The 26,584-nt window shown below is 38.9% G+C and overlaps 1 protein-coding gene across 4 annotated transcripts in view; it reads right to left on the bottom strand.

The window, feature by feature from the left end:
- The window catches only part of CPED1 (cadherin like and PC-esterase domain containing 1), a 158,426-nt gene that overhangs the window by 64,769 nt on the left and 67,073 nt on the right, over positions 1-26,584 (bottom strand). For 3 of the 4 annotated variants that reach the window (XM_065661316.1, XM_065661580.1, XM_065661497.1), the window contains 9 exons: positions 26,186-26,258; positions 24,426-24,593; positions 23,309-23,413; positions 22,282-22,451; positions 20,748-20,807; positions 15,970-16,037; positions 15,587-15,631; positions 12,968-13,154; positions 10,672-10,840 (listed from right to left, as the gene is read on the bottom strand). In XM_065661316.1, coding sequence (XP_065517388.1) covers positions 10,672-10,840; positions 12,968-13,154; positions 15,587-15,631; positions 15,970-16,037; positions 20,748-20,807; positions 22,282-22,451; positions 23,309-23,413; positions 24,426-24,593; positions 26,186-26,258 — 1,045 coding nt within the window. The remainder of the gene's footprint in view (positions 1-10,671; positions 10,841-12,967; positions 13,155-15,586; positions 15,632-15,969; positions 16,038-20,747; positions 20,808-22,281; positions 22,452-23,308; positions 23,414-24,425; positions 24,594-26,185; positions 26,259-26,584) is intronic. The other variant, XM_065661403.1, reaches the window with a different exon arrangement.

Here is a 26,584-nt window from a genome sequence, read left to right as displayed (position 1 = left end):
TGTCTCTTGCTCTGTGACCTAGGTACAACTACTTCTGACTGATATTAAAGGGAGACATGAATTAGCCTCTATACTTTTCTGTAATTTTCCAGTCCACGAAGAACAGCATTTCTCAATCTTCTAAACAAGGGTGACTAAATTTTCCACTTTACCTGGGACAGGCCCAGAATGCTAGGACTTTGCCATAAAACCTTCAGGTCTCAGTTTTGTTTCACATATTCAGAGGCATGGGATTATTCCATTTCCTGGATTCAGTATAGCAGCCTGAGTAAGTTACCCACTCTTGGTGTCACAGCATCTTTGGCTCTTTCAGTATAAAACAAAAATGGTCAAACCTCTATGCCAGATCATGAAATCCACAATAGGATTTCAGTCATGTCATATCCTCTTTACCAACATAATGCACAGGGAGCGTGATCTGAATTTCAAATATGCATTGTGAGCATATAGCTGGAAGAGGTGATAGCCTTTATGCAATGCAGCAATAAATCACTTAAATCTCCATTGTTCTATTGTACCATATGGCTGATTTGCAGAACTACCCTTTCTGTTTTTATTTTACCAAATCAGAATTATAAGATTATCATTAAAAGACCAGACAAATTACCATGAAGAGTTGGGGAGTCATAACTATGACTCATTAGTCTTCCCCTTGTATCATCATAATGAGCTATACCATCTACTTCACAATACAGCTTCCTAATGGCAAAATGTCACCAATAATTTCCACTAGAATCAAAAGCTGAGATGTTCAAAACACAGCTATTATTTCTGGAGATGTGATAGTAGGCATACTTTCTTTTCTGTATACTCATTTTTGACAATACATGTTAACAAAATAAGTCTAGTTAGGTCAGCTGGAAAGTACATTGAAGTCAACGGGAGTCTTTTCCCTGTTCAAAGGGCTTGAATTAAGGGTATCTTTCTCTTCTTTTATACACATGACAAAAATGGGGACAGAAGCTGTGACTAAATCCAAATGACAGTCTGGAGAGTCTCACAACTGTGACCTAAGCAACACACAACTTTTGTTTGCCCTCAGCTTGGCTCTAGACAGTTTTACCATGCACCCTTCATGATGTGTCTATGAGACTGACAAAACCTCTTGCAGGCAGAGTAAGCTCAGGTACCAGAAACCATGACACAACACGTCACCATGGAGCTGGACTGCCCTGGGTGCCAGGCAGCAGTGGCGCTTTGTTCCCTGTGTTTGTTTTGCACCAGCTCGCTCACAGTCAGCCCTCTACTGTCATGTCAATAATTTAACCAGAGCTACCATTCACAAAAAATGCAACTGTGGCACCACAGAGACCTGGTGTGTCACACAAAGCTACTGAAGTTTAACCTTAGAACAGTAACTTTTGCTCCAGTACAAACTGCAACGGCCATTTATAAACCAAAACAGATTCATGTGCAACATATCTGTGGCAAATACTTTGCCCGTATGCATGTACTGATTTGTCAGTGACTTATAAACTGGCAGCCTGACCATGGCTGTAACACTTCATTTGCTGTCATACAGTGCAACTTATTTCTAATTAATGAGCTTTCTTGCCATGAATCAGGTACATTGACAGAATGCAAACACTGACACAGCTATTTACATACAACATAAGCTAAATATTTCAGCAAGGCTTTAGAAACTTCGGATGAACTTTTCTTCCTCTCCACCCCCTTCTATTATTGTACCTTTAAACATGTCATTGCACTTCCTGGAGCTCATAAATGAGAACAGATTAACTCATACTTTGCACTTCTCATACTTTGGCTCATTCAAAGACTTGTAAGGCTTTGCACTTTGCTGGGTGGTTAATTCTTATATCCTGATATTGCACAGTTGGAAATGGAAGCTGGAAATAATAATGGGCTACATCCTGACTCCCTAATTGAGCACAGTTAATGTAGGCAAAGCCTGAAAGCAAAAGCTTGGCCCACCATGGTGATTGAGATGGCTAAGCTTGATTCTACAGGTTCCCTGAGGAACCAATAAAAAACAACAGCTGTTAGAAGGTGACCAAGTACATTACCTGTTCCTCTGCAAAGATCTCAGGGGCCGTCACGAAGTGATATTAATACAGAACACAGGGTATGCCTCAAGAGCACCCAACTCAAGGCTGCATGCTAGGAGCTGCCTCTGCCTGCCCAGGCTCTGGCTCCAGTGGTGACCTCCCATAGGCAGGGGCAGTCAGAAGGAAGAAATCTTTCTGTGGTTAATCATGCTGGGTCAGCAGCACTCAACCCCAAGCACTCAGCCTCTCAGCTGGCCTCAGGCTGAGACAATTCCAGCATGTACTCTCTCTTATCCCTAAAGGGTTCTTACCACCAGTCCATCCAACTGTACCTCTCCTGCCTAAGCTGCACAGAAGCGCATGGAGGAATCATGGAGGGCAGGGATAGGAAACAAGAATAAGCACAAAATTATCTGTGCTACTTGGAATCTTCTGCACAAACTACTGCTACCAGTTCTCTAGCAAAATGTAATTGATTCCAGTGATGTTACTGGGTCTGTATTATACTGAAATCATCCAAAATAGGAGCAAAAAGGAGCATAAGTGAAAATCTATTCTAATTGTGTGGGATGATTGCCTGATAACTTGGCAGAAACAAAACTCCCTAGCTTACAAGAATTATATAAAATCAGCTTTTCTGATAACCTTTTCCAGAGCACAGTGTTCTCTCAAGAGCTGAACTGTCTACCCAACATTTACTGTTTGTCTCCTTTCACAGCCACCCACAATTGTTCATTGCTATTGTTTAAAACCACATTTCAATCCTGTGCTTAAAGGCAAGGAATCAGAAAAAAATAGCTCTGATCCAGTCTGTACTAGCAGTCCTTTATGGGCTCAGAGATAGCACTGTTTTTACAGAATCTGTATCCACAGCACTGTACCTGTCTCAGCATCTCCCCATCCTGCAGCACCCTAGGAAGCAAGGCGTCTTATCAGGCTGAAATGTCCAATCATACACCCCACCACCACTAGTGGGATCTTGCTCACTAGCTGCAAACATATGGGTCAGAATTTGACTCCCTATCATATTTTAGTCATGCAACTGTGAGTTTCTGCTTGGCTAGTTTTCAGGTTGATCTTTATCTTCTGTGTCTTTAATGTGCCATGCACACTCATGGGATGACATCAGTAATTGTATGAAGGGGGAGAACAGCCTGAATACACACAAGAATGGAATCGGTCTGTCAGTTCGCTGAGGATTTTTATGGTTTTGCTCCTCATGTAATGATATACTAATGACATTTTTGTGTGGCAGGATAATAGCAAAATAACCATTCAAGTCAGGAGTCAACTAACTGAGTGTTTAAGATGGTGGTATGTTCCTAATAAGACTGTGCTAAGCTGCAAACACACAAAAGAGGGCAAGGAAGGGGAGGAGATACTAAATTTTCCTTTGCTGAGGTAGGAGGTGCTACAAACAACACTAGCTGGTGTCAGTAAATCCAGTGGTGATGAAGAGAGAGATCATTCCTGGTTTAAGAATTTGTTAACTAAGAGTGCTGCCCAAGGAAAGGGAGCAGAAGAAAAATTAAGGCAGAAAGCTGCCTAAAGCATTCTCTCTCTTCAGGGTCTAATTATTATAGCAACCTAATACTTCCTCTGGCTAATGATCATGAACAAAACTATTTTTTTTGTGTAATCTCAATCATTATTGGCTTAAAATTGTTGAATTGCTGAATCAGCATCACATGGATTGTCTCAAAGCACTGGTGGCAAGTTATCTGTCAGCGATCTGTGTAACACACCCCATTTCCCGTGTACAAAGCATCATAATAATGACAAATGTAGCCACTGCATGGAAACATCCTCTCTCTTCAGTCTCTGCCTTATACTTCTGGAGGCATTTCCTGGAGGGTATCTGGTATTAATCTTCCATCACATGTTAAACAGGAAACTTAGTTATATAAAGAAGACTATGCACAATTAATATAAAATCAGGAGTGTAAGCAAAATGCAGTAAGCCAGAAGACTACATGCTTTTCTCCAAGCAGCTGGACCCAATATGGAGTTGAGCCTCAAAGTTCGAGCTCTGGAATGCGGCATCCCCAAAATGCTGGAGAGTATGATGACGGTCTTAATCAGGCACAGCCTACTGGAGCTATAGGACAAAACTGTAAAGCAAATTTGCATTCCACGCTTACAGAAAGAGATACCTAAGCAGAAGCAGAGCCAAACTCATTCTTCTGTTGGTTCTTCCCACCTTGAGCCTATTTTCGCTCCATGGCCTGCTAAAGCCTGGCAGATATCTGACTGAACAGTGATCATGGGAATCCATGATTATCAGATCATAGTGCAGACTATGTATGAGGTCAACTGTGTAGGTGAAAGAAGTCAGTGTTTGATTTCTAGGAAAAAACCCAACAGTGTTACATCAATTATCCCAAAGGACAGATCTATGCTCTGTTGGATTTTTGAGACCTTTCCTTAAAGTAGCAGATACTGGCTGCTGATCATGATTATCCATCCTAACAGCCACGTTTCTGATGCTGAGATCCAAAAGTAGTTAGCACAGAACAGCATACACATAGAGAAGATCCATCACAATGATTAACTGTTCCTCTGATTCATCTACAAAGCAATGCTTTAAATCATCATGAAAGTCATGTTATAATTAAAACGTGGCAAGCCTTTTTCCTCCAGTGGTATAGATGTTGACGAAACAGAATATGCTGACTCTACAAAATGTTTTGTTCTGAGATATAAACAGAACATAACTTTCTACTTGCAAAGTAGCTCAATGCATTTGTTATTTACACCTTTACTTTCTGTATCTTCATATACCTACACTTTTTAGAAACACCAAGTTTTATTATCATTTAGGTGCTCATTAATTTTATACTTACAGTGAATTATGACTATCCGATGATCCCTTGATCTTTAAATACTCTAAAACCCCTTCAAATAGCTTTTAGATTTTCCTGAGCTATTGTTTGACTATGAATATTTAGGAAAAATATGAACAATACCAGAAGTTTTACGCAAGTGAATTCACTCACTACCTTTGTCTAGCCTATATAATGGAAGAGAATTTAGCTGTAAGTTTCTGTCAGGACAGGTATTCCACCAGTGTAATTTGAAATTGCTCACCTGAAATAAATTGAACCATGTTGACATACAGCAGTTGAATATATAAGCCCTCACTTGTTTTTTAACGGCAGTCTCTCTGTACTAGCTTTCTAATAATTTTGTGGCTTTCATATGAAATTCCTCCAATTTAACAATGTATTCACTTTGCTACGTAATTGCTCCTCAAGGTTAGGTGAACATTGTTTTGTCTGTCCTGGGGAGTGGGTTGCAACCCCAAATAATTAACACTTTATTTAATAATTTATTTAATATTTAATCTATTAAATAATACACATATACTTCTAGTACTAGTGTACTTCTAGTCTTTTGTGTGTTTTCACACATAAATCCCTTCTACAATTTCTGCATGAAGCTCCTCTTCATTTGAAACCAGGTCTCTCTTTCTTCCTGCACAGCTATATATACTCACTTTCAGGAGCTTTAAATCTCAGTGTGAATTTATTTTATGAAGAAACCAAAGGTTGCCTTAAGCAGCACCCACCAGCCTCTATTCTTTGCCCAGCTGCTCACCCCTGCCCCTCCACCTTCCCCTTTGTTCATGCTCACACAGAGAAGCTAGGAACTTTATCCTAGAAACCAATCCCTTTAAAAAAAATGTTCTTCCATCTAGTTAATGCATAGCTGCCGGCAGGGAAAGGGACGCTTAAGTTGGCATTGGTCCTGGAAAACATGACTGTCATATTATGCTGTCACCAGTGTTTCTTAAGAAAATTTAGAGTATAGGGTTGAGTATTTCAGATCTAACAATGAGTGGGTTTTTTGCCTATCCCAGCCACTCCCTCCTTGAAAACAGAGTTAGTATTCTGGACTGCACAATAGCTAAAATCTTTAGCTTAACAGTTGTGCCAATATAAATTTTGAATTGTAATCTCTTTCATCAAGTAATACCCTTTGACTCAAAACATCTTCTTTTGAAGAAAGCATATGTCTTTCTTTATTTTTTTCTCATAATCACAAAGCTTAAAAAAAAAAAAAAGAAAAACTCCAACAATTGGACTCAACCTTTTTCTTTTTTTTTTTTTTTTGAGTTTGTGTCATTTTCTGTTGCTTTCTGAAAAATTCAAAACAACTGAATAAAATTCTTGCCAACTCTAGATCTGAGAAGGCTAAAGAATGCATGATTGCTCCTACATGGATATTCTTTTATTCTCTGACAGGGATATGAGCTAACTTTGCAAATAAGATACAGTCTGGTTGCTGATATAATTAGGTTGTATATTCAGTTCCAGAGATGCACTTTCTCTGTGTCTTCAAGCAAGTCAAACCCAGAACTAACAAAAATATTAGCTGCTGCTACAACAAACCCTGCAAAGCCTGAGAGTCTGCACATGGCATCTGCAATGCCCTAAGGATAGAAGAGATGGGTGGGAAACAACAGAAGAGACTAATGTGCTTCCAGCCTGTCCTACTACAGAACAAATTCTCTGTTTCTCTCCTAAACTTTTCTTATTTCTTTTTATTTTATGGACATTATTTAATATTTGCAAGGTTCTTTGCAATCTCTGCATGAAAGCACTAGGCAAAGTATTAATTCATGTTTCTATAATTCATAAGTTTTACTTGTACTGTCTGGTCTGAAAGGTGTAACTGTAACAGTAAGCAGTTTAAAATTAAGAAAGAATATTTTATTTTCCTTGGGAAACTCATAACTTGAGCTGAAAAACAAAGTATTCTCATATCTTACGTAACAAAAGAAATGAAACTACTTTGATTTTTTAATACTTCTTCCTTTCTAAAGGGTTTTCTTATCTTTACCTTTCAAAGACTAAGATAAAGTTAAATATAGTTATGATATTAGGCCTAGATCTTAATTATTTTTTCATCCAGGGAAGTTTAGTAGATAGAAAGAGAAATCAACATCTTGTTGCTGCTATCTTGTTGCTGGTATCTTGTTGCCAGCTGCATTACACAGTCAGCAATGCTACACCAGTATCTCATTATCATATCTCATTATCAGCTCTGTTGGACTTCTTATGCTATCTGGACTCTAGGAAATGAATACGATGAAAAAGTTAATAAAAATATAAGGGAGAATAGTACTTAAGAATAAGGTATTCTATAAAAATCAAGGAAGTTTTTAAAGCTGTTCTCCTGTAAGTCTCTTCTCTCAGAGCTGAGAAACCTGTAGAACAGCCAAAGCATCAGCCCACTGCACTGCACTATTCTGGAAAGAGCCTTTTCACATTTTGTGCAAATGCACAGACAAAGATAATGACATGGCTATAAAGTATATTAGCTCATATTAGCTCATCACTCATATTGCAAGTGCAAAACCAAATAAACGGCTGCATTACTAAAACAAAAAACAAACAAACAAAACCAAAAAATACACAAAAACCTCCAACAAAAAACAAACACCAAAAACATGTGGCAGCAAGGACAGTATGGGTACAAAAGTTCATAGTGTCAAACAAGGTTCTTTAAGCACAGTTGCTTTCCATTATTGCAAAGATTAACAATCAAAGAGGCAGCATCCACACATTTCAAGTGAGGCATAGATAAATGTTTGCATTTTTAGGATAATGGACAGTGCAAGAATGAATAAAATATTTTTTCCTTTATGACAGTGTGTACATAGTCTGGGATTGTTCACGTGATGGTAATCCTGATACCCCAGTCTTAACAGCTCATTGTTTCTTTGTGTTCTCCCAATCTTTGTATTGCAGCTTCACAGGTGATAACGAAATAGCACCACTTCTTTCAAGGACATTTAATTTGAATGTTGTCAACAACTGCACAAAATCCAGTTAAAGCACAAACCAATAACCTCTCCATTTGCAGCCCAAGCAATACTGTTAAAATACAGAACACACAATAAAAAGCAGCTAAAGCTGCTGAAGGTGCTAAGGTGATGCCACAGTCTATCCCCTACTAATTTGGTTGTAATAAGGATATTATAACTGATATCAAAAAGTTGAGAAGACAATATTTTTTCCCCTTTTAGAAGCTGCAAGGCTTGGAACAACACACTTCTTAACTCCATAGCCTCGAAATTAATCCAGGATATTCAACTGCATGAGAATTGTTAGAAGACTGGAAACAACATCCCACACTCCGTCTTTTTATTGTAACCTTCCTTATAGTATCATCTTGCAGTGAAACCTGAATATCCTAATGGGATTAAACATGAAAGAAAGTCAGGAAAAAAGTCACTGGATCAGAATTTTAACCGAAGCCTTCTGTGAGAAAGACCACACCACTGTCAGTGACCTTTCTCTCCCCATGTGTGCTCCCAGTTGTGCCTAGTCAAGTGCCCAAAGCAGACTCCATCAGTTCACGCTGTATTTATCCTTTAGCTCCTAAAACAGGTGTCTTGTTACTAGGAGAACAAGCTTTCATGCTATTGATCAGGGTGTATTAACCAGCCCTGCAAAAGTGCATAATGTTCTCTGGTATGAAAAGCAGAATGTAATGATGCTATTTAAGACATGAGTTTTGTATTGATAAAAAACATCACAATGAGCAAAATTCTGTTCTAGCAAGTAGGGAAAAGGGGAAAAAAAAATGGAGGCTTTTGAATGTGTTAGAATGCCATTGCTATCTCTAGCTCCAGCCTTTGTTTGTTTTTTAAATGCACTCTGATAAGTTTGCCTTTATATATCTAAAAAAAATTGTTTTAGAATCTCATACTGTATCTTCACAGCCCTCATTAGATACCACAAGAATGCTTTTCATCTCATTTTTACCCTAAACTCCTGAAGTCCTCCCTAGCTCTGAACAATTATATTAAGCAGGGAGCAGTTATTCACAGATGGGCAGAAAACTAAGCTCAATCAAAAGAAACTTCTAAAACACTTTTCATTTTTATCATTTTAGATCTCCTTGCCTTTGCAGTGCTTCAAAAGATTCATACTCAGTCTCATAAATACTATCATAAAACATTAACAACAGTGTAAACTCTAGTGTGGGAGGATATGTATGAATTCCTGTTCCTACACCCAGACACATGCTCCAAATGAGGCAACAAGAGGAACTTTCCTCACATCTTTCTAGCCAGTGTGTTCTCCTAGCAATGTAACTCCAGCTGAACTTATTGTTGCTCTCCTTTTCATACTAATTGAAACACCTGAAATGAAATCTTAGGTATTAATTTGTTTATTTTTGTTTTACTGTAGCAACTACTACACCTAGTGCTGAACCAGTACAAAGAGCAAGAAGACAGTCCTTGACCTTTGGTAAGATTAGCGTAAGAGAATAGCTAGACAGCACCATAATCAGATATGCGGATCAGCAGTCAGTAGGCCATGACTACTACATGCATTTTATCTGACAGTTCTGATTTGCAGATTGAGATAATTATTGTCAACATACAATTTCCTATCAACATTTATAATCTCTTTGGCTCCTGTTTTAAAGCCCCAGTTCTTATTTCTCCTAAAGAAAAAAAAAAAGCCCCTTGATCTGTCCCATCACATAAAATGCTCTGCCTTCTCCCGCTCTGGTCTCCCAACCTCTTTTGTAGTATACAGAAAGAAAACAGAGTAGGGACATAAACTTTACAAAAAGGATGTGTTGATATACAAAGATCTTCACAAAGAAGATAAAGTAGACATTTGACATGAACGTGAACGACAGTTTCAACACTGTGGTTTTAAAAATCTGCTTCCTGGTTGCAGAATTAATTGTGAAGAAATGTATTCAACCTGGACGCTCTAATAATAGGAGAGCATTTAATCTGCCTTTTAATTTGCCAAACCTTTTAATCTGCCTAAAATTCCATAGACAAAAGCCTTTGATTATGATTTACCATGTCACTTCCCTCTTTGAATCAACTGGCTTATCTTTGCCCACCATATAAAGTACCAAAGTTTAGTGCTCAAACTCTGTAATCTAAACAGCACTACACCAGTGTGTCCCAGGTTTTCTGTCTTACAAAAAATAACACCGTAGTTTCATGAACAGAAAGCTTCACTGTTCCTTTCTTTCATTATCTTTCTTCGAATTCTGTGTCTAATTCAGACTCAGTTCCCATTTTTTCATCCAAGAGACCCACTGCTTCCTAAGGACTGTTATTTGTTAGGAGTCATTTATTTGCATTCCCAAACTTGTATTTGGATAAATGTGATGTAAGGAACAATCATCCCTTCCTAAGGAATCATCAGTGGGTTTTTCCACTATGTTTTTTGGTCTTCTAGAATAAATACATTTCATTCATAAATTACTTAGCAGCATTTGTCTTGAACACTGATAAACACACTGTCATCATAAATAACTTTCCTGGTAAAAGGATTTCGAAGGCTCCAATGTCATAGATAGATAACTATGAAAACTGCACTCTGCCCACTGCACGGTACAGAGGGATGTTTGCTGACCAAAGTAAAGCTTAATTAACCTGGAGCTCTAAAATACATAGTAACTGTTACAGGTAGTTATGCCAGATTTACTTTTTATATCCAAAATGTTATGCAAATGCTGTATTTCATACATTTATAGCATTTAGAAGTCAGATTTTATTGTCACCAAAACTTACTCTACACTAACTTTGGCCCATGTATGCTAATGTATCCCACTGAATGAACAGAAACCAGTCAAATTCACTATTAATTTGCACAGCAAAAAAATATAGAGACAATACCTGCACAAACCCACACATCATGTAGTCATCAAACAAAGGCAGACTAGGGCGGTTCTCTCGATATATTGTGATTTTGTAGGTGCTCACAACCTGAGGGCTGGGCTGCGAGTCATCTGTTACAAGAGCAATGACTTTGTTCAATCCAAGGCCAAGGGGGTAGTTAGCAATGCTGGAAGGCAAAACAGGAAAGGAGTGGAACACTAAAGATACAAAGATTGACGCTGCTTTATATATGGCAGATAAAATTTACTTGCTCCTTGAGGTTTCTATTCCAAACATTTTCTTTTTCTTTCAAAATACATACGATTTTAAATAAAAAACAGTGTAAAATAAGATTTGTCACAATTTACATTTCTTTCAGGAAAACTAAACACCAACAGTGAAACTTAGTGGTAACAATGCCAGTGGCAACAATTCTGACATGGAATCTGTGAACGAAGGGAAATAAGAAATGCTGAAAGACACAGAACCTGCATATTTACTTTTCAATGTAAATGACATATTGCTATTCTACTTTCCTTCTACAAGGAAGTAAGTTTTTTCACATGTATCCATGTTGACTGCTAAGGCAGTTAACATTAAAACACTAAAGCTGGGTGGAAGAATTTTATGGGAGCTTCTTTTGAATTGATAAATCAAGACTCATTTCCTTTAGAAAACAGAGAAAGCATATTAGGCATTAGATCAGTAACAACTGTGCACTCTGGTTAACAACAGACATTCTAGGTCAAAGCATCTGCTTCATAGTCAGCCAAAACTGTGCATTGCATAGGCCTTTCATGCCATGAAGCAAAGCTAGCTCTGTAATGGTTACGGATTCTTCCTCCCAGGTGCATCATTGTCCCTGCTCTCCCTTTCATCCAGTCACTAATGGATAGCATGTAAATAGGACAGTTGTCTAGTTCTGAGTTACCTGACCCTGATAAATAAACCCTCTTTGTCCCTCCCAACATCAAAACCCAAGTCATGCCCAAAATACCCACTGGGATTGTCCCTGGCACATGCTGTCTGTGAGAGAGATGGTTGGGAAAGCCAAAACTGTGTCAGGGATCAGAGTAGAGATTAAACATCATGGATGATTGTGTTTCAGTGCTCAAACCTGATGTTTAGTGACAACTTTGCTCTCTACCATGTCTTCTAGCTTTATACTTTTCTAAAAGATCAGATAAACTGGGACTCTTGCTGATGACAAGATGACCCACTTAGTAGAAGAGGGAAAGGCTGTTGAAGTTGTTTATCTGGACTTTAGTAAAGTCTCTGCTGCTTTCCTAGAGCATTCTCCTGGAGAAACCGTCTGCACATGGGTGTACTCTTTGTTGGGTAAAAATCTGGCTGGATGGCCAGGCTCCAAGAGTGGTGGTGAATGGAGTTAAATTCAGTTGATACCAGTCGTAAGTGGTGTTCCCCAGGGCTCAGTACTGGGGTCAGCTCTGTTTAATATCTTTATCAATGATTTGGACAAGGGGATCTAGTGCACCCTAGTAAGTTTGTAGATGACACCAAGTTGGGCAGGTGTGTTGATCTGCTTAAGGGCAGATCACTTAAGGGCAGATCACCCACTACCCAGAGGGATCTGCACAGGGTGGATCAATGGCACAAGGCCAACTGTATGAGTTTCAAAAAGGCTCAGTTCCAGAACCTGCACTTGGGTCACAACAACCCCATGCAATGCTATAGGCTTAGGGAAGAGTGGCTAGAAAGCTGCCTGGTAGAAAAGGACAGGGGGTGTTGGTCAATAGCCAGCTGACTGGCTATTAAGGCAGATCTGCTTAAGGGCAGATCTGCTTAAGGGCAGATCACCCACTACAGAGGGATCTGCACAGGGTGGATCAATGGCACAAGGCCAACTGTATGAGTTTCAAAAAGGCTCAGTTCCAGAACCTGCACTTGGGTCACAACAACCCCATGCAATGCTATAGGCTTAGGGAAGAGTGGCTAGAAAGCTGCCTGGTAGAAAAGGACAGGGGGTGTTGGTCAATAGCCAGCTGACTGTGAGCCAGCTTATGCTCAGTTGGCCAAAAAGGCCAATAGCATCCTGTCTTGTACCAGAAATAGTGTGGCCAACAGGACTAGGGAAGTGACTGCCCCCTGTACTCAGCACTGCTGAGGCTGTGTCTTGAATACTGTGTTAAGTTCTGGGCCACTCACTACAAAAAAGACACTGAGGTGCCAGAGTGTGTCTAGAGAAGGGCAATGAAGCTGGTGAAGGAAACATAAAACAATTCTGTAATATTTTGATATATTTTCAAAGTTAAGGACACTTTTATTGTTTACACTCATATTTTGTCCCTCATACCTTGGCCCTTTCTTCTCGTCAAGATGTACTTGGCATTGACAGTTAGAAGGTTCTGCTCCTATCTTCACCATCACCATGTCGAATGGGACTTCTGCATAGTATTCTTTGATCTTTGGGTTAAATTGAGGATTCAGGTCCAGCTGTGGACTGGTGAAGATCTGCCTGATATGAGATAGGGTATCTTTATCTGTTCCAAGAAGGCATCAAAGAAAAAACTGTGAAATGTATGAACATTTTTACGTAACATGCAACTTCTGGCAGATTGATAACATACACAGTGACAAGATTTTTAATGCCTGAACATTCTGATACTAATAATCCTGCTGCAAGGTCTTAATGGATTTTCTATAGTCATTTCATAGAAGTTTTTAGAGCCTGGAGGGATTTTAATCATTCAGTGCCCAATGACTCCAGCCAAAGTCACAAAACTCAAAGCCTTAGTAAGCCTTTGAAAAAGCAAGGATTAGGTCTGGGAGATCTTGGCTCCAGCTGGTTAACTGAAACTTGAAGAGTCAGGCCAAAATTCATAACCTACTTAGGTACCAGTCTGTGTACAGGGTTTATGTACATGTTCAATTGCCAATAATAATCAAAATAACTTAGACATATTCCTAATGCTCATGAGAACAAGTCACATGGAGATATCTAGACCCATGGGGTCATTTACAGTACAGCTGGAAGAAAGTTTTATTAAAATTCCTAAATCAACAAATTCCAGCTCCTTCCCTGTGTATGAAACCTCCACAATCAAATCCTATTTGCTCAAACGTTATCTTTTATTTTGTAGTGTTTGCCAAATGACTCATGAGAATAATTATTTGCTAGCTACCCACTTATGACAAATATTTTAATCCAACCTATTGAATTCAGATTTACAGCATAATTACACATTCAAAAGTTGCTTTTCGTATATATTCTCTAGTACAGGTTTAAAGCTGAGTACTTCAGAAAATATTCCAGCCAGGAAACTCTTTTACTATAATATCCAAAAAATCTTGTGGCTTAAAATATGTCTTAGAAGGGGCATAAATGATGCAAGCAGTTCTATGAGGGTCTTTTCTACCTTGAAATATCTGCCTTGAGAAGTGCAACAGGGCAATTTCAGCACTCTCTTGCATGGATTAAAATGTAAAGGAAGATATTCCAGTGGAAAAGCAGAATTAAGGTTAGACTTGTAGGGGAATGGAGGTTCATAAGTTGACACAAAAGGTATTTAAAAAAAATCTATAGGTGAGTATAAAGAATTTTCCAGATCCTCTATGCCTTACCTAGAAAGGTTGTCTCACTACTAGCTTAAAAAATAGGAGGAATTTTCTAAATCATAGAATCATAGAATCATAGAATGGTTAGGGTTGGAAAGGACCTCAAGATCATCTAGTTCCAACCCCCCTGCCATGAGCAGGGACACCTCTCACTAAACCATCCAACACAAGGCTTCATCCAACCTGGCCTTGAACACCGCCAGGGATGGAGCACTCACAGCCTCCCTGGGCAACACATTTCAGTGTCTCACCACCCTAACAGGAAAGAATTTCCTCCTTATATCCAATCTAAACTTCCCCTGTTTAAGTTTTAACCCATTACCCCTTGTCCTGTCACTACAGTCCCTGGCAAAGAGTCCCTCTCCAGCATCCCTATAGGCCCCCTTCAGGTACTGGAAGGCTGCTATGAGGTCTCCATGCAGCCTTCTCTTCTCCAGGCTGAAAAGCCCCAACTTCCTCAGCCTGTCTTCATACAGGAGGTGCTCCAGTCCCCTGATCATCCTCGTGGCCCTCCTCTGGACTTGTTCCAGCAGTTCCATGTCCCTTTCATGTTGAGGACACCAGAACTGCACACAATACTCCAGGTGATAAAACTAATTGAGGCATTTTCAAAATAAAATATCATGGAATTGGAATGGTAAGGACAGTCAGCCAGTCCAGGAGCATTTCTGGCCTCTGATTGACACTGAGGAATTCCTGGAGGCACCATGAGATGAGCAACAGAGGTGAAATGGGGCTCAATGGGTAGAAAAGTCTTTCTGCCACAGAGCAGTTGTTCTGCATTTATAAAGCAACCGCTCAGATCATGTGTCAATGAGGAAGGCAGCAGAACGCATTGCTCCCACCAAAGACAAATATACTTTTAAGCTTTAAGCATCCTTAAATACGCTTTAGATATTCCTACAAGCAGGTATTTTAGAAAAACTCTTCATATGTTAAGCAGCTCCTTAAAGCTCCGCCACTGAGCTGAAAACTGACCTTATACAATGCTGATTAAACTCCATACAAGTTTAAAGATCATTCCACAGCAAAAAAAAAAATGTATGTTAAAGTTCTTGGAAATGAGGGGCAAAAGTCTATTGAAGTGAGGCAAGGGATCAATGAATGATGGAATACTCACATTAACATGCACACTTAGCAATGTTTAATTTTTATGCTTGAGGCTTATTTAACATAATAGCCCAATTATTGTTTCATAAATATTCTTCTACTTAAGAATCCTTTTTTTTTTCTTTTTTAAATATAACAGCCCACAGGCACTGCACTCACCCTTTTCATGCACAAACCCCTCCCCAAGAAATTTATTCAAGTAATCACTCTTCTTCCCCCTTAGTGGTCTAGAAAGACCCTGACTTACCATAACTGCATTGTTGTTCTTTAGTCTTACTGGAATAACGCAATGCTGAAAAAGAAGCAGAAACAATTAATAATTTTCTGCTCTGAGCCCGATTCAAAACCCTATCAGAGAAGGAACTCTCATTGTGTTAATAACAAAAAGTACAGTGTACTTTCACGCTTTTTATTTCTTTTATTCTTTTCTTCATTTTAGACTCGAACACTGCTCATGGGTTCAGCAGAAGAATTTACACCAGTAAGGAAGAAACTGGTCTTCTATATGTAGTAAGCCAAGAACTTTCATCTAAAATGCAACACAATGTAAGCTAAATCAAATACACTATCAGAAGTAGTACAAATAGGAAGAACATACCATATATAACAGACTTAACTCTGATCCCTTACCATCATGATTCTTCCTGAAGTCAGAAGGAACATTCTGCTTAGGACTTGCATTTTCTTGAGAAGAATTCCTGCCAATTCAATAGCAGACATATTTCTATATGAATACAATTAACATAAACCATAGAACATTTTTCAAAAATTTCTATATGGCATCCCAGGTCCCATGATATTTTAACATTCTCAATGGAAAGATGAACCTTCTGGAGTAATTTCCCAGCATTAGCTATATTACCTGAATGAACATGATAGAAAACACGCATTCCATAATAAATGGTAGCATATCACATGAAAAAAGAAAACCAGAAATAAATTACAAAACACAGTTGAATTGCTAGGGGAAGAAAGAGTAGATATAGCCAAGAATAAAATAACCCAAGCCGTATCTCTTAACTGTTTGCATAATGTTTGGAATGGGGGAGGTTTATACATATTTGAGTTTAAAGTTCAACTTTGTTCAAAAAGAACTAAACAGAAAGAAAGGCCTGTGTCAAGGTGAATACCTGTACCGATGTTAGCATGAATTCACATAATGGAACATCTATGTGTTTTAATGTGTTTACTAATTCAAAACAAATCACATGATTAGCATCCAGTGTATACATATAATTCCTCAGTGAAAAAAGAGAAGTCAATAGGCTTCTTTCCAATCCATCTACGGGACCTCTGTCTGATAAGACCTTTTCAGAGATTCATTAGTATTTCTTGATGCTCTCACATGTTTTCCTCTCAGTATGTAGAAGCTCTCATAAAGCAGCTTCTTCCTGGATACCACTGTCCATACATTTTGTATTTTGAAAGCCACTGTGCCAAGGAATGAGATGGCAATATTGTTCTGTACAATAAGCCATCACTAATATTTCAAAAGGAGCTGCTGAAAGCAATAGTGAGGTCAACCATGGTAAAAGGTAAACTGTCCAATAATAAAACAGAGATTTCTGCATTATCTCAATAAGGAAAGAAGCAGCTCTGTCTCAGTGTCTCTGTGTGTACATGAAAATGTAATTTTGAACTAACAGTATCTAGACACCGCCCTAATTTCTGTGCATTCATGACCTACTTCAAAGGAGAAACTTAACAAGCTATTAGAGAGAGTTCTTTTCAAAGTTATAAGCCATTTTACACCCCTCTTTCTGCGTGCCGAGGAGGTAATGGCTAACACTTGTCAAATATAAGTTTTCTCCCTGCTATTTCTTTTTCATTGCCCACTCCCAAACCCTGTTTTAAGGTGAAAACAAGATGTCTTAATTCTATGAAATGCCAGACATTGGTTTACCCAGAGGGTATCTCAGGAATGTGGCAGTGTGTAAAACATTGCAAGGGCCCGCATCCCAAAGGAATCATAGAATCATAGAATAGTTAAGGTTAGAAAGGACTTTAAGATCATCTAGTTCCAACCCCCCTGCCATGGGCAGGGACACCTCACACTAAACCATGTCACTCAAGGCTCTGTCCAACCTGACCTTGAACACTGCCAGGGATGGAGCATTCACAACCTCCTTGGGCAACCCATTCCAGGGACTCACCACCCTCACAGTAAAGAACTTCCTCCTTATATGCAATCTAAACTTCCCCTGTTTAAGTTTTAACCCGTTACCCCTTGTCCTGTCACTACAGTCCCTGACAAAGAGTCCCTCTCCAGCATCCCTATAGGCCCCCTTCAGGTACTGGAAGGCTGCTACAAGGTCTTCATATGGGAGGTGCTCCAGTCCCCTGATCATCCTCGTGGCCCTCCTCTGGACTTGTTCCAACAGTTCCATGTCCTTTTTATGTTGAGGACACCAGAACTGCACACAATACTCCAGGTGAGGTCTCACAAGAGCAGAGTAGAGGGGCAGGATCACCTCCTTCGACCTGCTGGTCACACTCCTTTTGATGCAGCCCAGGATACGGTTGGCTTTCTGGGCTGCGAGCGCACACTGAATCCGGCTCATGTTCATTTTCTCATCGACCAGCAACCCCAAGTCCTTCTCTGCAGGGCCGCTCTGAATCTCTTCTCTGCCCAACCTGTAGCTGTGCCTGGGATTGCTCCCACCCAGGTGTAGGACCTTGCACTTGTCATGGTTAAACTTCATAAGGTTGGCATCAGCCCACCTCTCAAGCACATTAAGGTCCCTCTGGATGGCATCCCTTCCCTCCAGGGTATCAACCGAACCACATAGCTTGGTGTCATCGGCAAACTTGCTGAGGACGCACTCAATCCCACTGTCCATGTCACCAGCAAAGATGTTGAACAAGACCGGTCCCAACACTAATCCCTGAAGGACACCACTCGTTACTGGTCCCCAGCCGGCCATTGAGCCATTGACCACAACTCTTCGTGTGCAGCCATCCAGCCAGTTCTTTATTCGCCGAGTGGTCCACCTATCAAATTGATATCTCTCCAATTTAGAGACAAGGATGTTGTATGAGACACTGTCAACTGCTTAGCACAAGTCCAGGTAGATGACATCAACTGCTCTACCCGTGTCTGTCCGTTCTATAGCCATGTCATAGAAGGCCACCAAATTGGTCAGGCAGGATTTGCCCTTAGTGAAGCCATGCTGGCTGTCACCAAGCACCTTGTTGTTTTTCATGTGCCTTAGCATGCCTTCCAGGAGAATGTGCTCCAAGATTTTGCCAGGCACAGAGGTGAGACTGACTGGTCTGTAATTCCCTGGGTCTTCCATTTTCCCCTTCTTGAAAATGGGGGTTATATTTCCCATTTTCCAGTCGTCAGGAAAATGGCATGACCTGTACGTTTCAACTTGTAAGGAGATTGCAATTATTATCAGGCAACATTAAAATCCACATAACTGCTCTAGCTAATTACAGCAGGGTATTGAACTGTAATATTTAGAAGTGCTATTACATTTAGATACTCAGATTACTATATTTACAGAAAGACACTCTAATTACAGTGTGGCCAGCAAGACTAAGGAACTTCTGCCCCCCTGTACTTGGCACTGGTACGGCCACACCTCAAACCCTGTGTTCAGTTTTGTGACTCTCACTACAAGAAAGACATTGAGGCTCTGAAGCATATTCAAAGAAGAGCAGTGAAGCTAGTGAAGGCTCGGGAGAGCAAGTTTTATGAGGAGCAGCTGAGGGAACTGGGGTTTTTTAACCTGGAGAAAAGGAGGCTAAGAGGAGACATCACTCTCTACAGCTATCTGAGAGGAAGTTGTAGCAAGGTGCGTGTTGGTCTGTTCTCCCAGGTAACAAGTGATAGGACAAGAGGAAACAGCCTCAAGTTGCACCAGAGGAAGTTTAGATTGGGTATTAAGAAAAATATCTTCACCAAAAGGGTTGTCAAGCACTGGAACAGGCTGCCCAGGGAAGTGGTTGATATCTCCATCCCTGGAGATATTAAAAGATGTGTAGATGTGGCACTTACAGCCATGGTTTTGTGGTGGACTTGGCAGTGCTAGGTTAACTGCTGGACTCAATATCTTAAAGGTCTTTTCCAATCTAAATGGTTCTATGATTTATCTCTGCTGAAAACTGGGCTTTTTAATCATCTTCACCATCAAGTACTCCTTTGTCCAAGCCCCTTGCAGTCAGCAGACTGAGGGATGATGCAGTTACAAAGCTCTTCTTCAGGCAGGCAGTGGCTGAGATCCTGGACTCTGCAGAGTCCTGTTCTTCACACACTGTTACCCAAGAAAGAACCTTCATCTTTATGAGTGACTTCTTATTTATTATCTTGGAGGAGCCATCAAGCACAGACATACACACTGCCTATTAGTGCTAATGAAACTAATGACTGTATGTCAGGTACCCTAGGTGACTACATGCTTGTGAATCCACACAGGGATTTTTCAAAAGGTAGATAAAAAAGGAAAAAATGTAGTAACTTTTGTGGTCTCCAGTGCATGTGTTACTTGTGGATGGTGCAATTCTTAATGGGCCATAAAGAAAAAATTGATATTTCAGTATTCAGCAGAGTTATGAATTTTATTTCTTTAGATAATGTTTTCTAGGTCTCTCGAAAATGAGAAGCCACAGGAGGTAATTTTGTGAGACATGATCACTAGCAATTTTTTTCTGTTCAATTGACCAGCAATGTTAGCTCTCTGTTTTCTAGTGTTTTCATGGCCTCTGTCACAGAGTTTCCATGAGGGCATAGGGTTCACCAAATGAAGTATCTTGTGCTGATAGTCGAAAGAGAAATACCAAAGAGCACACTGAAGAACAGGATTGGTTTCCTCACATTCAATCCCAACTTTCCTCTTTCTCTGTCTCTCATTCCTTCCATTGCAGATCAGTGATCTTATCCAGACTTCCTTGCTGTTGTTTTCCTCTGCCCCACAGGCCAAACCATGTTTGTTTCTCAAACTGCCCAGGTGTTGAGCATGTCCAGGTTAAACTCCAAGAAAATCCTTCCAACCCAAATTCAGTTTCCAGGCTGCTGCTTCTATTTTGGCCTCACACACAGGAGGCTAGTAACACTTTCCCAAATATATCAGTTGATTTCATTAAAGCATTTGCAACTTTATTGACCTGCTTAGGCTTCTGTCTTCTGCAAATACAGAGTGGTTAGCTTTTCTCAGTAATCTGATCCTACCATGCTACCCTGCTGTCTGACACAGCCAAACATACTTGCCGCAATACTTCATAGCCCCTATTCTAAAAGACAGTAACAATCTTAGTCATATCACAAGTTGAAACTGTTCAAAGTTGAAAAACAGCACACAAACAATGCAGAAAACTGATCTTAGTGCATGTTAGGTAGTACCACTCCCTCACATTTAAAGAACTTTTTTATGTTATACCAATACATCTGAGATGGTCATTCTCACCTAGGCTGTAACCATTTCATTATAGTTTGAGATGAGTTTCTAGAGTTCTTCTTGCTTCTCCTGTGAAAGGAATTCAGAGAGATCACTAATACCATTTAAGGTTTTAATACTAGTCATGTAGATGAAATGGGTTAAGAAAACTAGACCTTTAAATTCTTTCTTCACCCTGTGTACTCATGCTCAGTGAACAGAATAACTGCACAAGACTGAAGTCAGAAGTCATTATTTTTTCCCATAAGTATCTTGTCTGGTTGGACAGTCAACTGTGAAATCACTGGATTTTGTAAATGGAAATAACGATTTTGCATAGTCAGAGAAATAGGAACTGTTAAACACATCAACAAAACAACCTGGCCCTAACCTAAGAAATTCAGGAAAATTGATCTGATATACAAACTCATCAAATCTGGGAATCTCAAAAAAGATTAATTAAAGCTTGGAGAGAATGCTTACCTGAACTATTTGGGGAGTAAACTCTACTAAGCTCTTTCTTGCAATTAAGTATAATTACATGCATATCTGACATATGCTTCACCAACACATGCATGTAGCTATAGGAATGGAAGATTATGATTTTGCAATGTCAAAAGAAGTGTTCTTATATACAGTGAATGGACAGAATGGCATTATTAGCTTAGCCATTGCAGAAAAATACAGTGCAAAGAAGCAGATTGGCCTATGCCCTGGAGAAAGGTCATGGTACTTCTACATATTTATACATATACAATAATGTTCAGCTTGAAGAAAAACAAAAGAGGCCAAGGGGCTTGCTCAAAGTGAGAGAGTGGCACCGCTTAGATTAGAACAGAAAGCTGCTAAAGGCTGGTATGCTTTGATATGCAAACCTAAATATTTCAGCAAAAGGGCAAGGGCTTACACATGAATGCAAACAGCTGCATCTTTGAGTTAGTTTTCATGGAGTGGCTGGCAGTAGCAACAATAATACTTAGCACATTCATGGAACTATGTATGTTCAAAACACCAATAAACAGTTACCTAGCATAGTGGTAAAGTATAAGCTCCACTTTATAGCTAAGTAAACAAAGATACAGCCAACTACTGACTTGCCGAAAGCCACACCCAATTTAATGAGAAACAAAATTAAAACTTCAGAAATCTTACAGATGCCTTATGTAGTCACTATGGTGTTCTCCAAGCAAAACATACAAAATAATGTCATTTGCACATTTAACTTTAGACTTACTGGAACAGAGCATACACATTGTCTAATGAGCTTCTGCTCCTAAGCCATTCTTTGCAAAATCAGATATGACTGTAGTTCGTAAAGAAGTATGACATATATGCATTAGAAACAGAACAAAAGAAAAAAACCTGTCCTAGGTAAAAACCTAACTACATCTCTAATGCCGGAATGGCTGACACTGCTCCACAATGGGATGATGGACCTTCATCTCAGGTGTTGTAAATCCACTACATCTACTGAAGGATTAAGTTTTATGATGCTCACTGGATCTGTTTCAGTTAATATAATTTGAGAAACTACCCTCAACATTTCATATTATAGCTATCTTACCATTCTGAAGGATTCATTTGTGCCTCTTTAGTCATGGACTGGAATTGTTCAAGTAAACTGGAAAGCAACCAATGCACAGTCAGGACTGAACCAAGCTGTCTCATTGGGTCCACCATGTGATAAAGGTCACGCAGTAAAGTTTGAATCTGGGGTGCAGCAGAGGGGAAAAGCTGAGAAGAGAGACACTGATTAGAGACTATGCATAATATTTGTAGAATGCAAAGAAGAGAGAAATCATCAGATGACAGTGTATATAGTATATGGATAGATATACATTAATGCTCTTTCCACATGTGTAGAAAGTGACTGTCTTGCTCAGCCTTGCAAATCAGGATTACTAGTACTGACACGGAGGTCTTACTCCTTTACCTCTCATACAACTTCCACAAAGCCTCATCAATCTCCAACCTTGATACTTATCCAGGAGGTCTAGAAGAAATCCTGATAACATGCAGACTTTCTGAACAATAGATCCAGTTGCAGATCTTTTATTTCCCTAATACTCATCATTTCCCCCATTAACTGCCATGCCTATTCAGAGACACTGACTGTTACTCCTCCACCTCTATTATTCATCAAAAAGAAACTCTCTTGAAGTGTGAAGAAGATGACATATTACACTTTCTTTTTTTGCCACATCTATATCTATTCATGATCTCAGTGCTGTATTGTCTCCAGTTCTTCCATTCACATCCACTTTGCTGCATTACCATTCCATTTTCGTACCAGCTCATTAGTAATCTACATAATGTTCGTCCTTTTCCTTTCATTCTATTTTCTGGTCTCTGTTTCTGCTTTAGCTGTCCTTTTCAAGGAATCCTCAAGTCAAATTTTCAGTTTTATTTATCCATTTTAATTTAAATTCCAAAAATCCTCCAAAATAAAATCAGCATAACTTCTGTATCCTTTTCTTATTAATCCAGCCTAATGCATGTGCCAGAGACAACAAAGAACAGCAACGAAAGAGAAATATTAAAGAGATTTACAAAAAATACATATCCAATACAAAAAAACCCTGTCATTTTACCAGCTCAAATTGTCCAAGACTCTTCAGCTCCTTTATGAAAGTTATCATTGAATTTATCTCTTCTAAAGACAAACATTGCTCATCTTCTCTGTGGTAAGTTCCATCCTATGAAGGAAAGGGCAGCATATTCTGGTCAAATCACATGGAAAGCAACACGCTTTTTTTAGACTCCAATCTTTTTGGTGACCAAAGGAACAGGCTATAGCAGCTCCCAACTTGCGCTAACCTCATCCAAAGTCATGTCAAGCCATCTCTTTGATAGCTCTTCCCATTTCTCAGTATGGAGTAAAGCAGACTGTGCATTAGCTTTGTGTAGAAAAGTACCTTTACAAACTACCATGAGAAGAGACTGCATAGACAATGAAGTAGACACTGCAATGTGGTCTGGTCTCCTGTGGAATGTAGATTTAGGTTATCGTATCATATACGTGCCCGTGTCTGCAGCTTCCTACTTTATCCTGTCGTTAATTTAGCACCCATGATCCCGTTTTAGCCACACCTGTCTGAGAGGCAGAGGTTGCATGGCTAATTTAGGCCTTGTAAGTCTTGCAAGCAGGGGGTTCCTCAGAAATGCACCCTTAAAAGTGACCAGACTGAAAGAAAAACTGCTACAGGAGATCCTCACTTGTCAGAAATCATAATGTAAACTTTATGCAGATCTTATAAATGCAAAAAAAAAAAAAGTAACTGGAACTTTTATTCAGAGGAAGACACAAAGTTGTAGAAAACAAGTGAATTCTGATGCTCGTGAATCTCCTTGTCTGAGTTAGTCAATTCTCAGATTATGAAAAGGCACAAACCTGTATATTTAAGAAGACCATCTAAAAACGGTGGAGAAATTACTGTGTTAAAGGTTTAAATCTATCTTTAAAATACTGTACATTGGGGAATGATATAATTTGAGAGGCAATTTTTTATTAAAACAAAATGTGATTGTTCAATATAATTACTGTCTTATTCCCCAAAATTCAGTAACAGGTTTTGATTAAATAAATCCTGCATTTGATTAAATAAATCCTTCATTCTATAAGTTTGCACCAAAATTTCAGAACGGCATACCATCTAGAATTAAATATTTTCAAATAGTTAATAATAAGCAAAAGGTGGAATGAATTACCTTATTCACAGCTGATCCATATATTTTTTGTAAAGCTTCTATGAAACTGGTCGTTGAGGATTCATTAGACAGGAGAAAATTAAAAGTATCTTCAAAAAGCAATTCTTTCAATGTTTGGTCCTGAATATTTGATTCATCCTCATCTTGAAAGTCAAAGTTTTCATGCACCTGTTGGAAAACAAGATAAGAATTTACAGTCTGAACATCAAGTCCAGTCTTCTCATAACCACATTTACCAGACTGTAATTATTTATTTAAAAAACAGATCATAATATTAATAAAACAGACAGAATTATAATCTAACAAATTCTGTGCCACATTTTCCATCAGAACTACACATCACAATGTTTGCTGACCTCCAGTGGATAGAGTGTAATATTGCATACTCACGTGAACGCTTTTTTCATGTGCTTGATTTGAAATATAATTAAAAATAAAAATGTCAGATTATATAGTAACAACTCTTGCATAACTCTGGTATTTAGGACTTGTGAAAGACGAAAATATAAGTTTTACAATACATAAACACAATGAATAAACTCATGTTTATAAAATACAAATAAATTAGTATTTTAACATAAAAACATAAAACCATATAACTTGAAGCTGCTTGAGCTGTGTGCATAACATGGTTTCCAAAGGATATTATCCAAAGTAAAAAATCATAGTAATTATCAACTGGGATTTTTTAGAGTAATTTGTGTTTTCATAAGAAACTATTCAACTGATTGACTGTACGTTCATGGATTGTAGCTGGTGGTTGAGACTACTATACAGGCAGGTAAACATTATGTGTTATGTTTAGGTTTTTAAGCAATTCCTGGCAGATTTTTTTTTTACAGCCTGTTAAACAGTTAATAACACATCACATTTTTTATACTAGCTAAACAGGTCTTGTCAGACTAATTAAGGATATTGTCGTCATGGATTTGTTTAAACTTGTGCAAACCTTCATATGTCCATTTTTTCATTGTGTTTCAAGGATCTTTGTTTTTGTGAAGGATGGAGAGACTGACTGCACTCTTGTTACTAGAAACCTCAACAGATTTTTACTGAGGATACATTTTTAAAATGTCCTCTTGTAATTTCCTAGGATATATTTTATTTACTGTTTTTTTTTTCCTTTGTGTATCATAAATAAGAACAAAGATTTTATGTACCTAGGTCTATACATGTTTGTGTGTATATACAGGGGCAATGAGAAACAGCTGGAAAGCAGCACAACTACTGTTTCCGCCCCAGCTGTTCTGAGGTAGGAGTGGTACAAAACTGGCACAGGGAGTTTGTGCCCAGGTCATATTTCTCTGGTTTTGAGGGCGCTGAGGACCATGCAGGAAGAAGGCAGCACGGTAGAGGTCAAAGCAGGTCATGAGCTGGAGAAGTACAGTTCAATTCATGGAGAACTTCCATTTTTATTAAAAGCCACTTGTGGTATTTTAACTTTCTCCCTTCATGTGTGCTCTGGCACAGTTAATACCCAACTCTACCTTCATGCAATGCTTCCTGTGGATTTTGTTTCACTGATAGTTGGGGTGATAGTCCCTTAATGCTAAAATGGAAACTTTAGTGGTGTGCCAAACTTCATCGCAGGAACTCTGTCCCTTACAAACCGGGAACTCCCCACTCCCCAGGTAAAATTAATATTGATGTATTTGTACACTTCTCAGAAATTTGAGGGTACCTATCAAAGAGGCTTCCCTGCTGGTTCTTTTTGGTGTAAGTTTTTTTGGGTCAGGAAATAACTTGTGTAATTTTCTCACCTTGAGAACAACTGGGTATACGGAGGTGCCAAATCCAACGTCAAAGGTTAGCATTTGAAAACATTGGCTGCATCTGAAATACAATGTAACGGGAATCAGATTCAGTGAAATAGGTACTCACAAAATTGAGAATCATATAATCATTTAAGCTGGAAAAAACCTTTCAGATCATCAAGTTCAAATGGTAACCTAACACTGCCAAGTCAACCATTAAACCATGGCCCTATATATGCTACGACATCCACACACAGATCCAGAGAGCACACACAAGAACATACACACACAGGCCAAGAAACAGTATGCAATACAGACTAAATAAAATTTCTAAGAAAAGACAGCAGTATTAAAGATAGACAGAGTCAGACTGTGAGCAGATGAAAACAATGCTATATTAAAGTG

This window comes from Lathamus discolor, chromosome 1 (genome assembly GCF_037157495.1).
Source record: "Lathamus discolor isolate bLatDis1 chromosome 1, bLatDis1.hap1, whole genome shotgun sequence".
NCBI lineage: Eukaryota > Metazoa > Chordata > Aves > Psittaciformes > Psittacidae > Lathamus > Lathamus discolor.
Note: the sequence above shows the minus strand (reverse complement) of the source record. Positions and strands in the feature narration are given on the sequence as shown.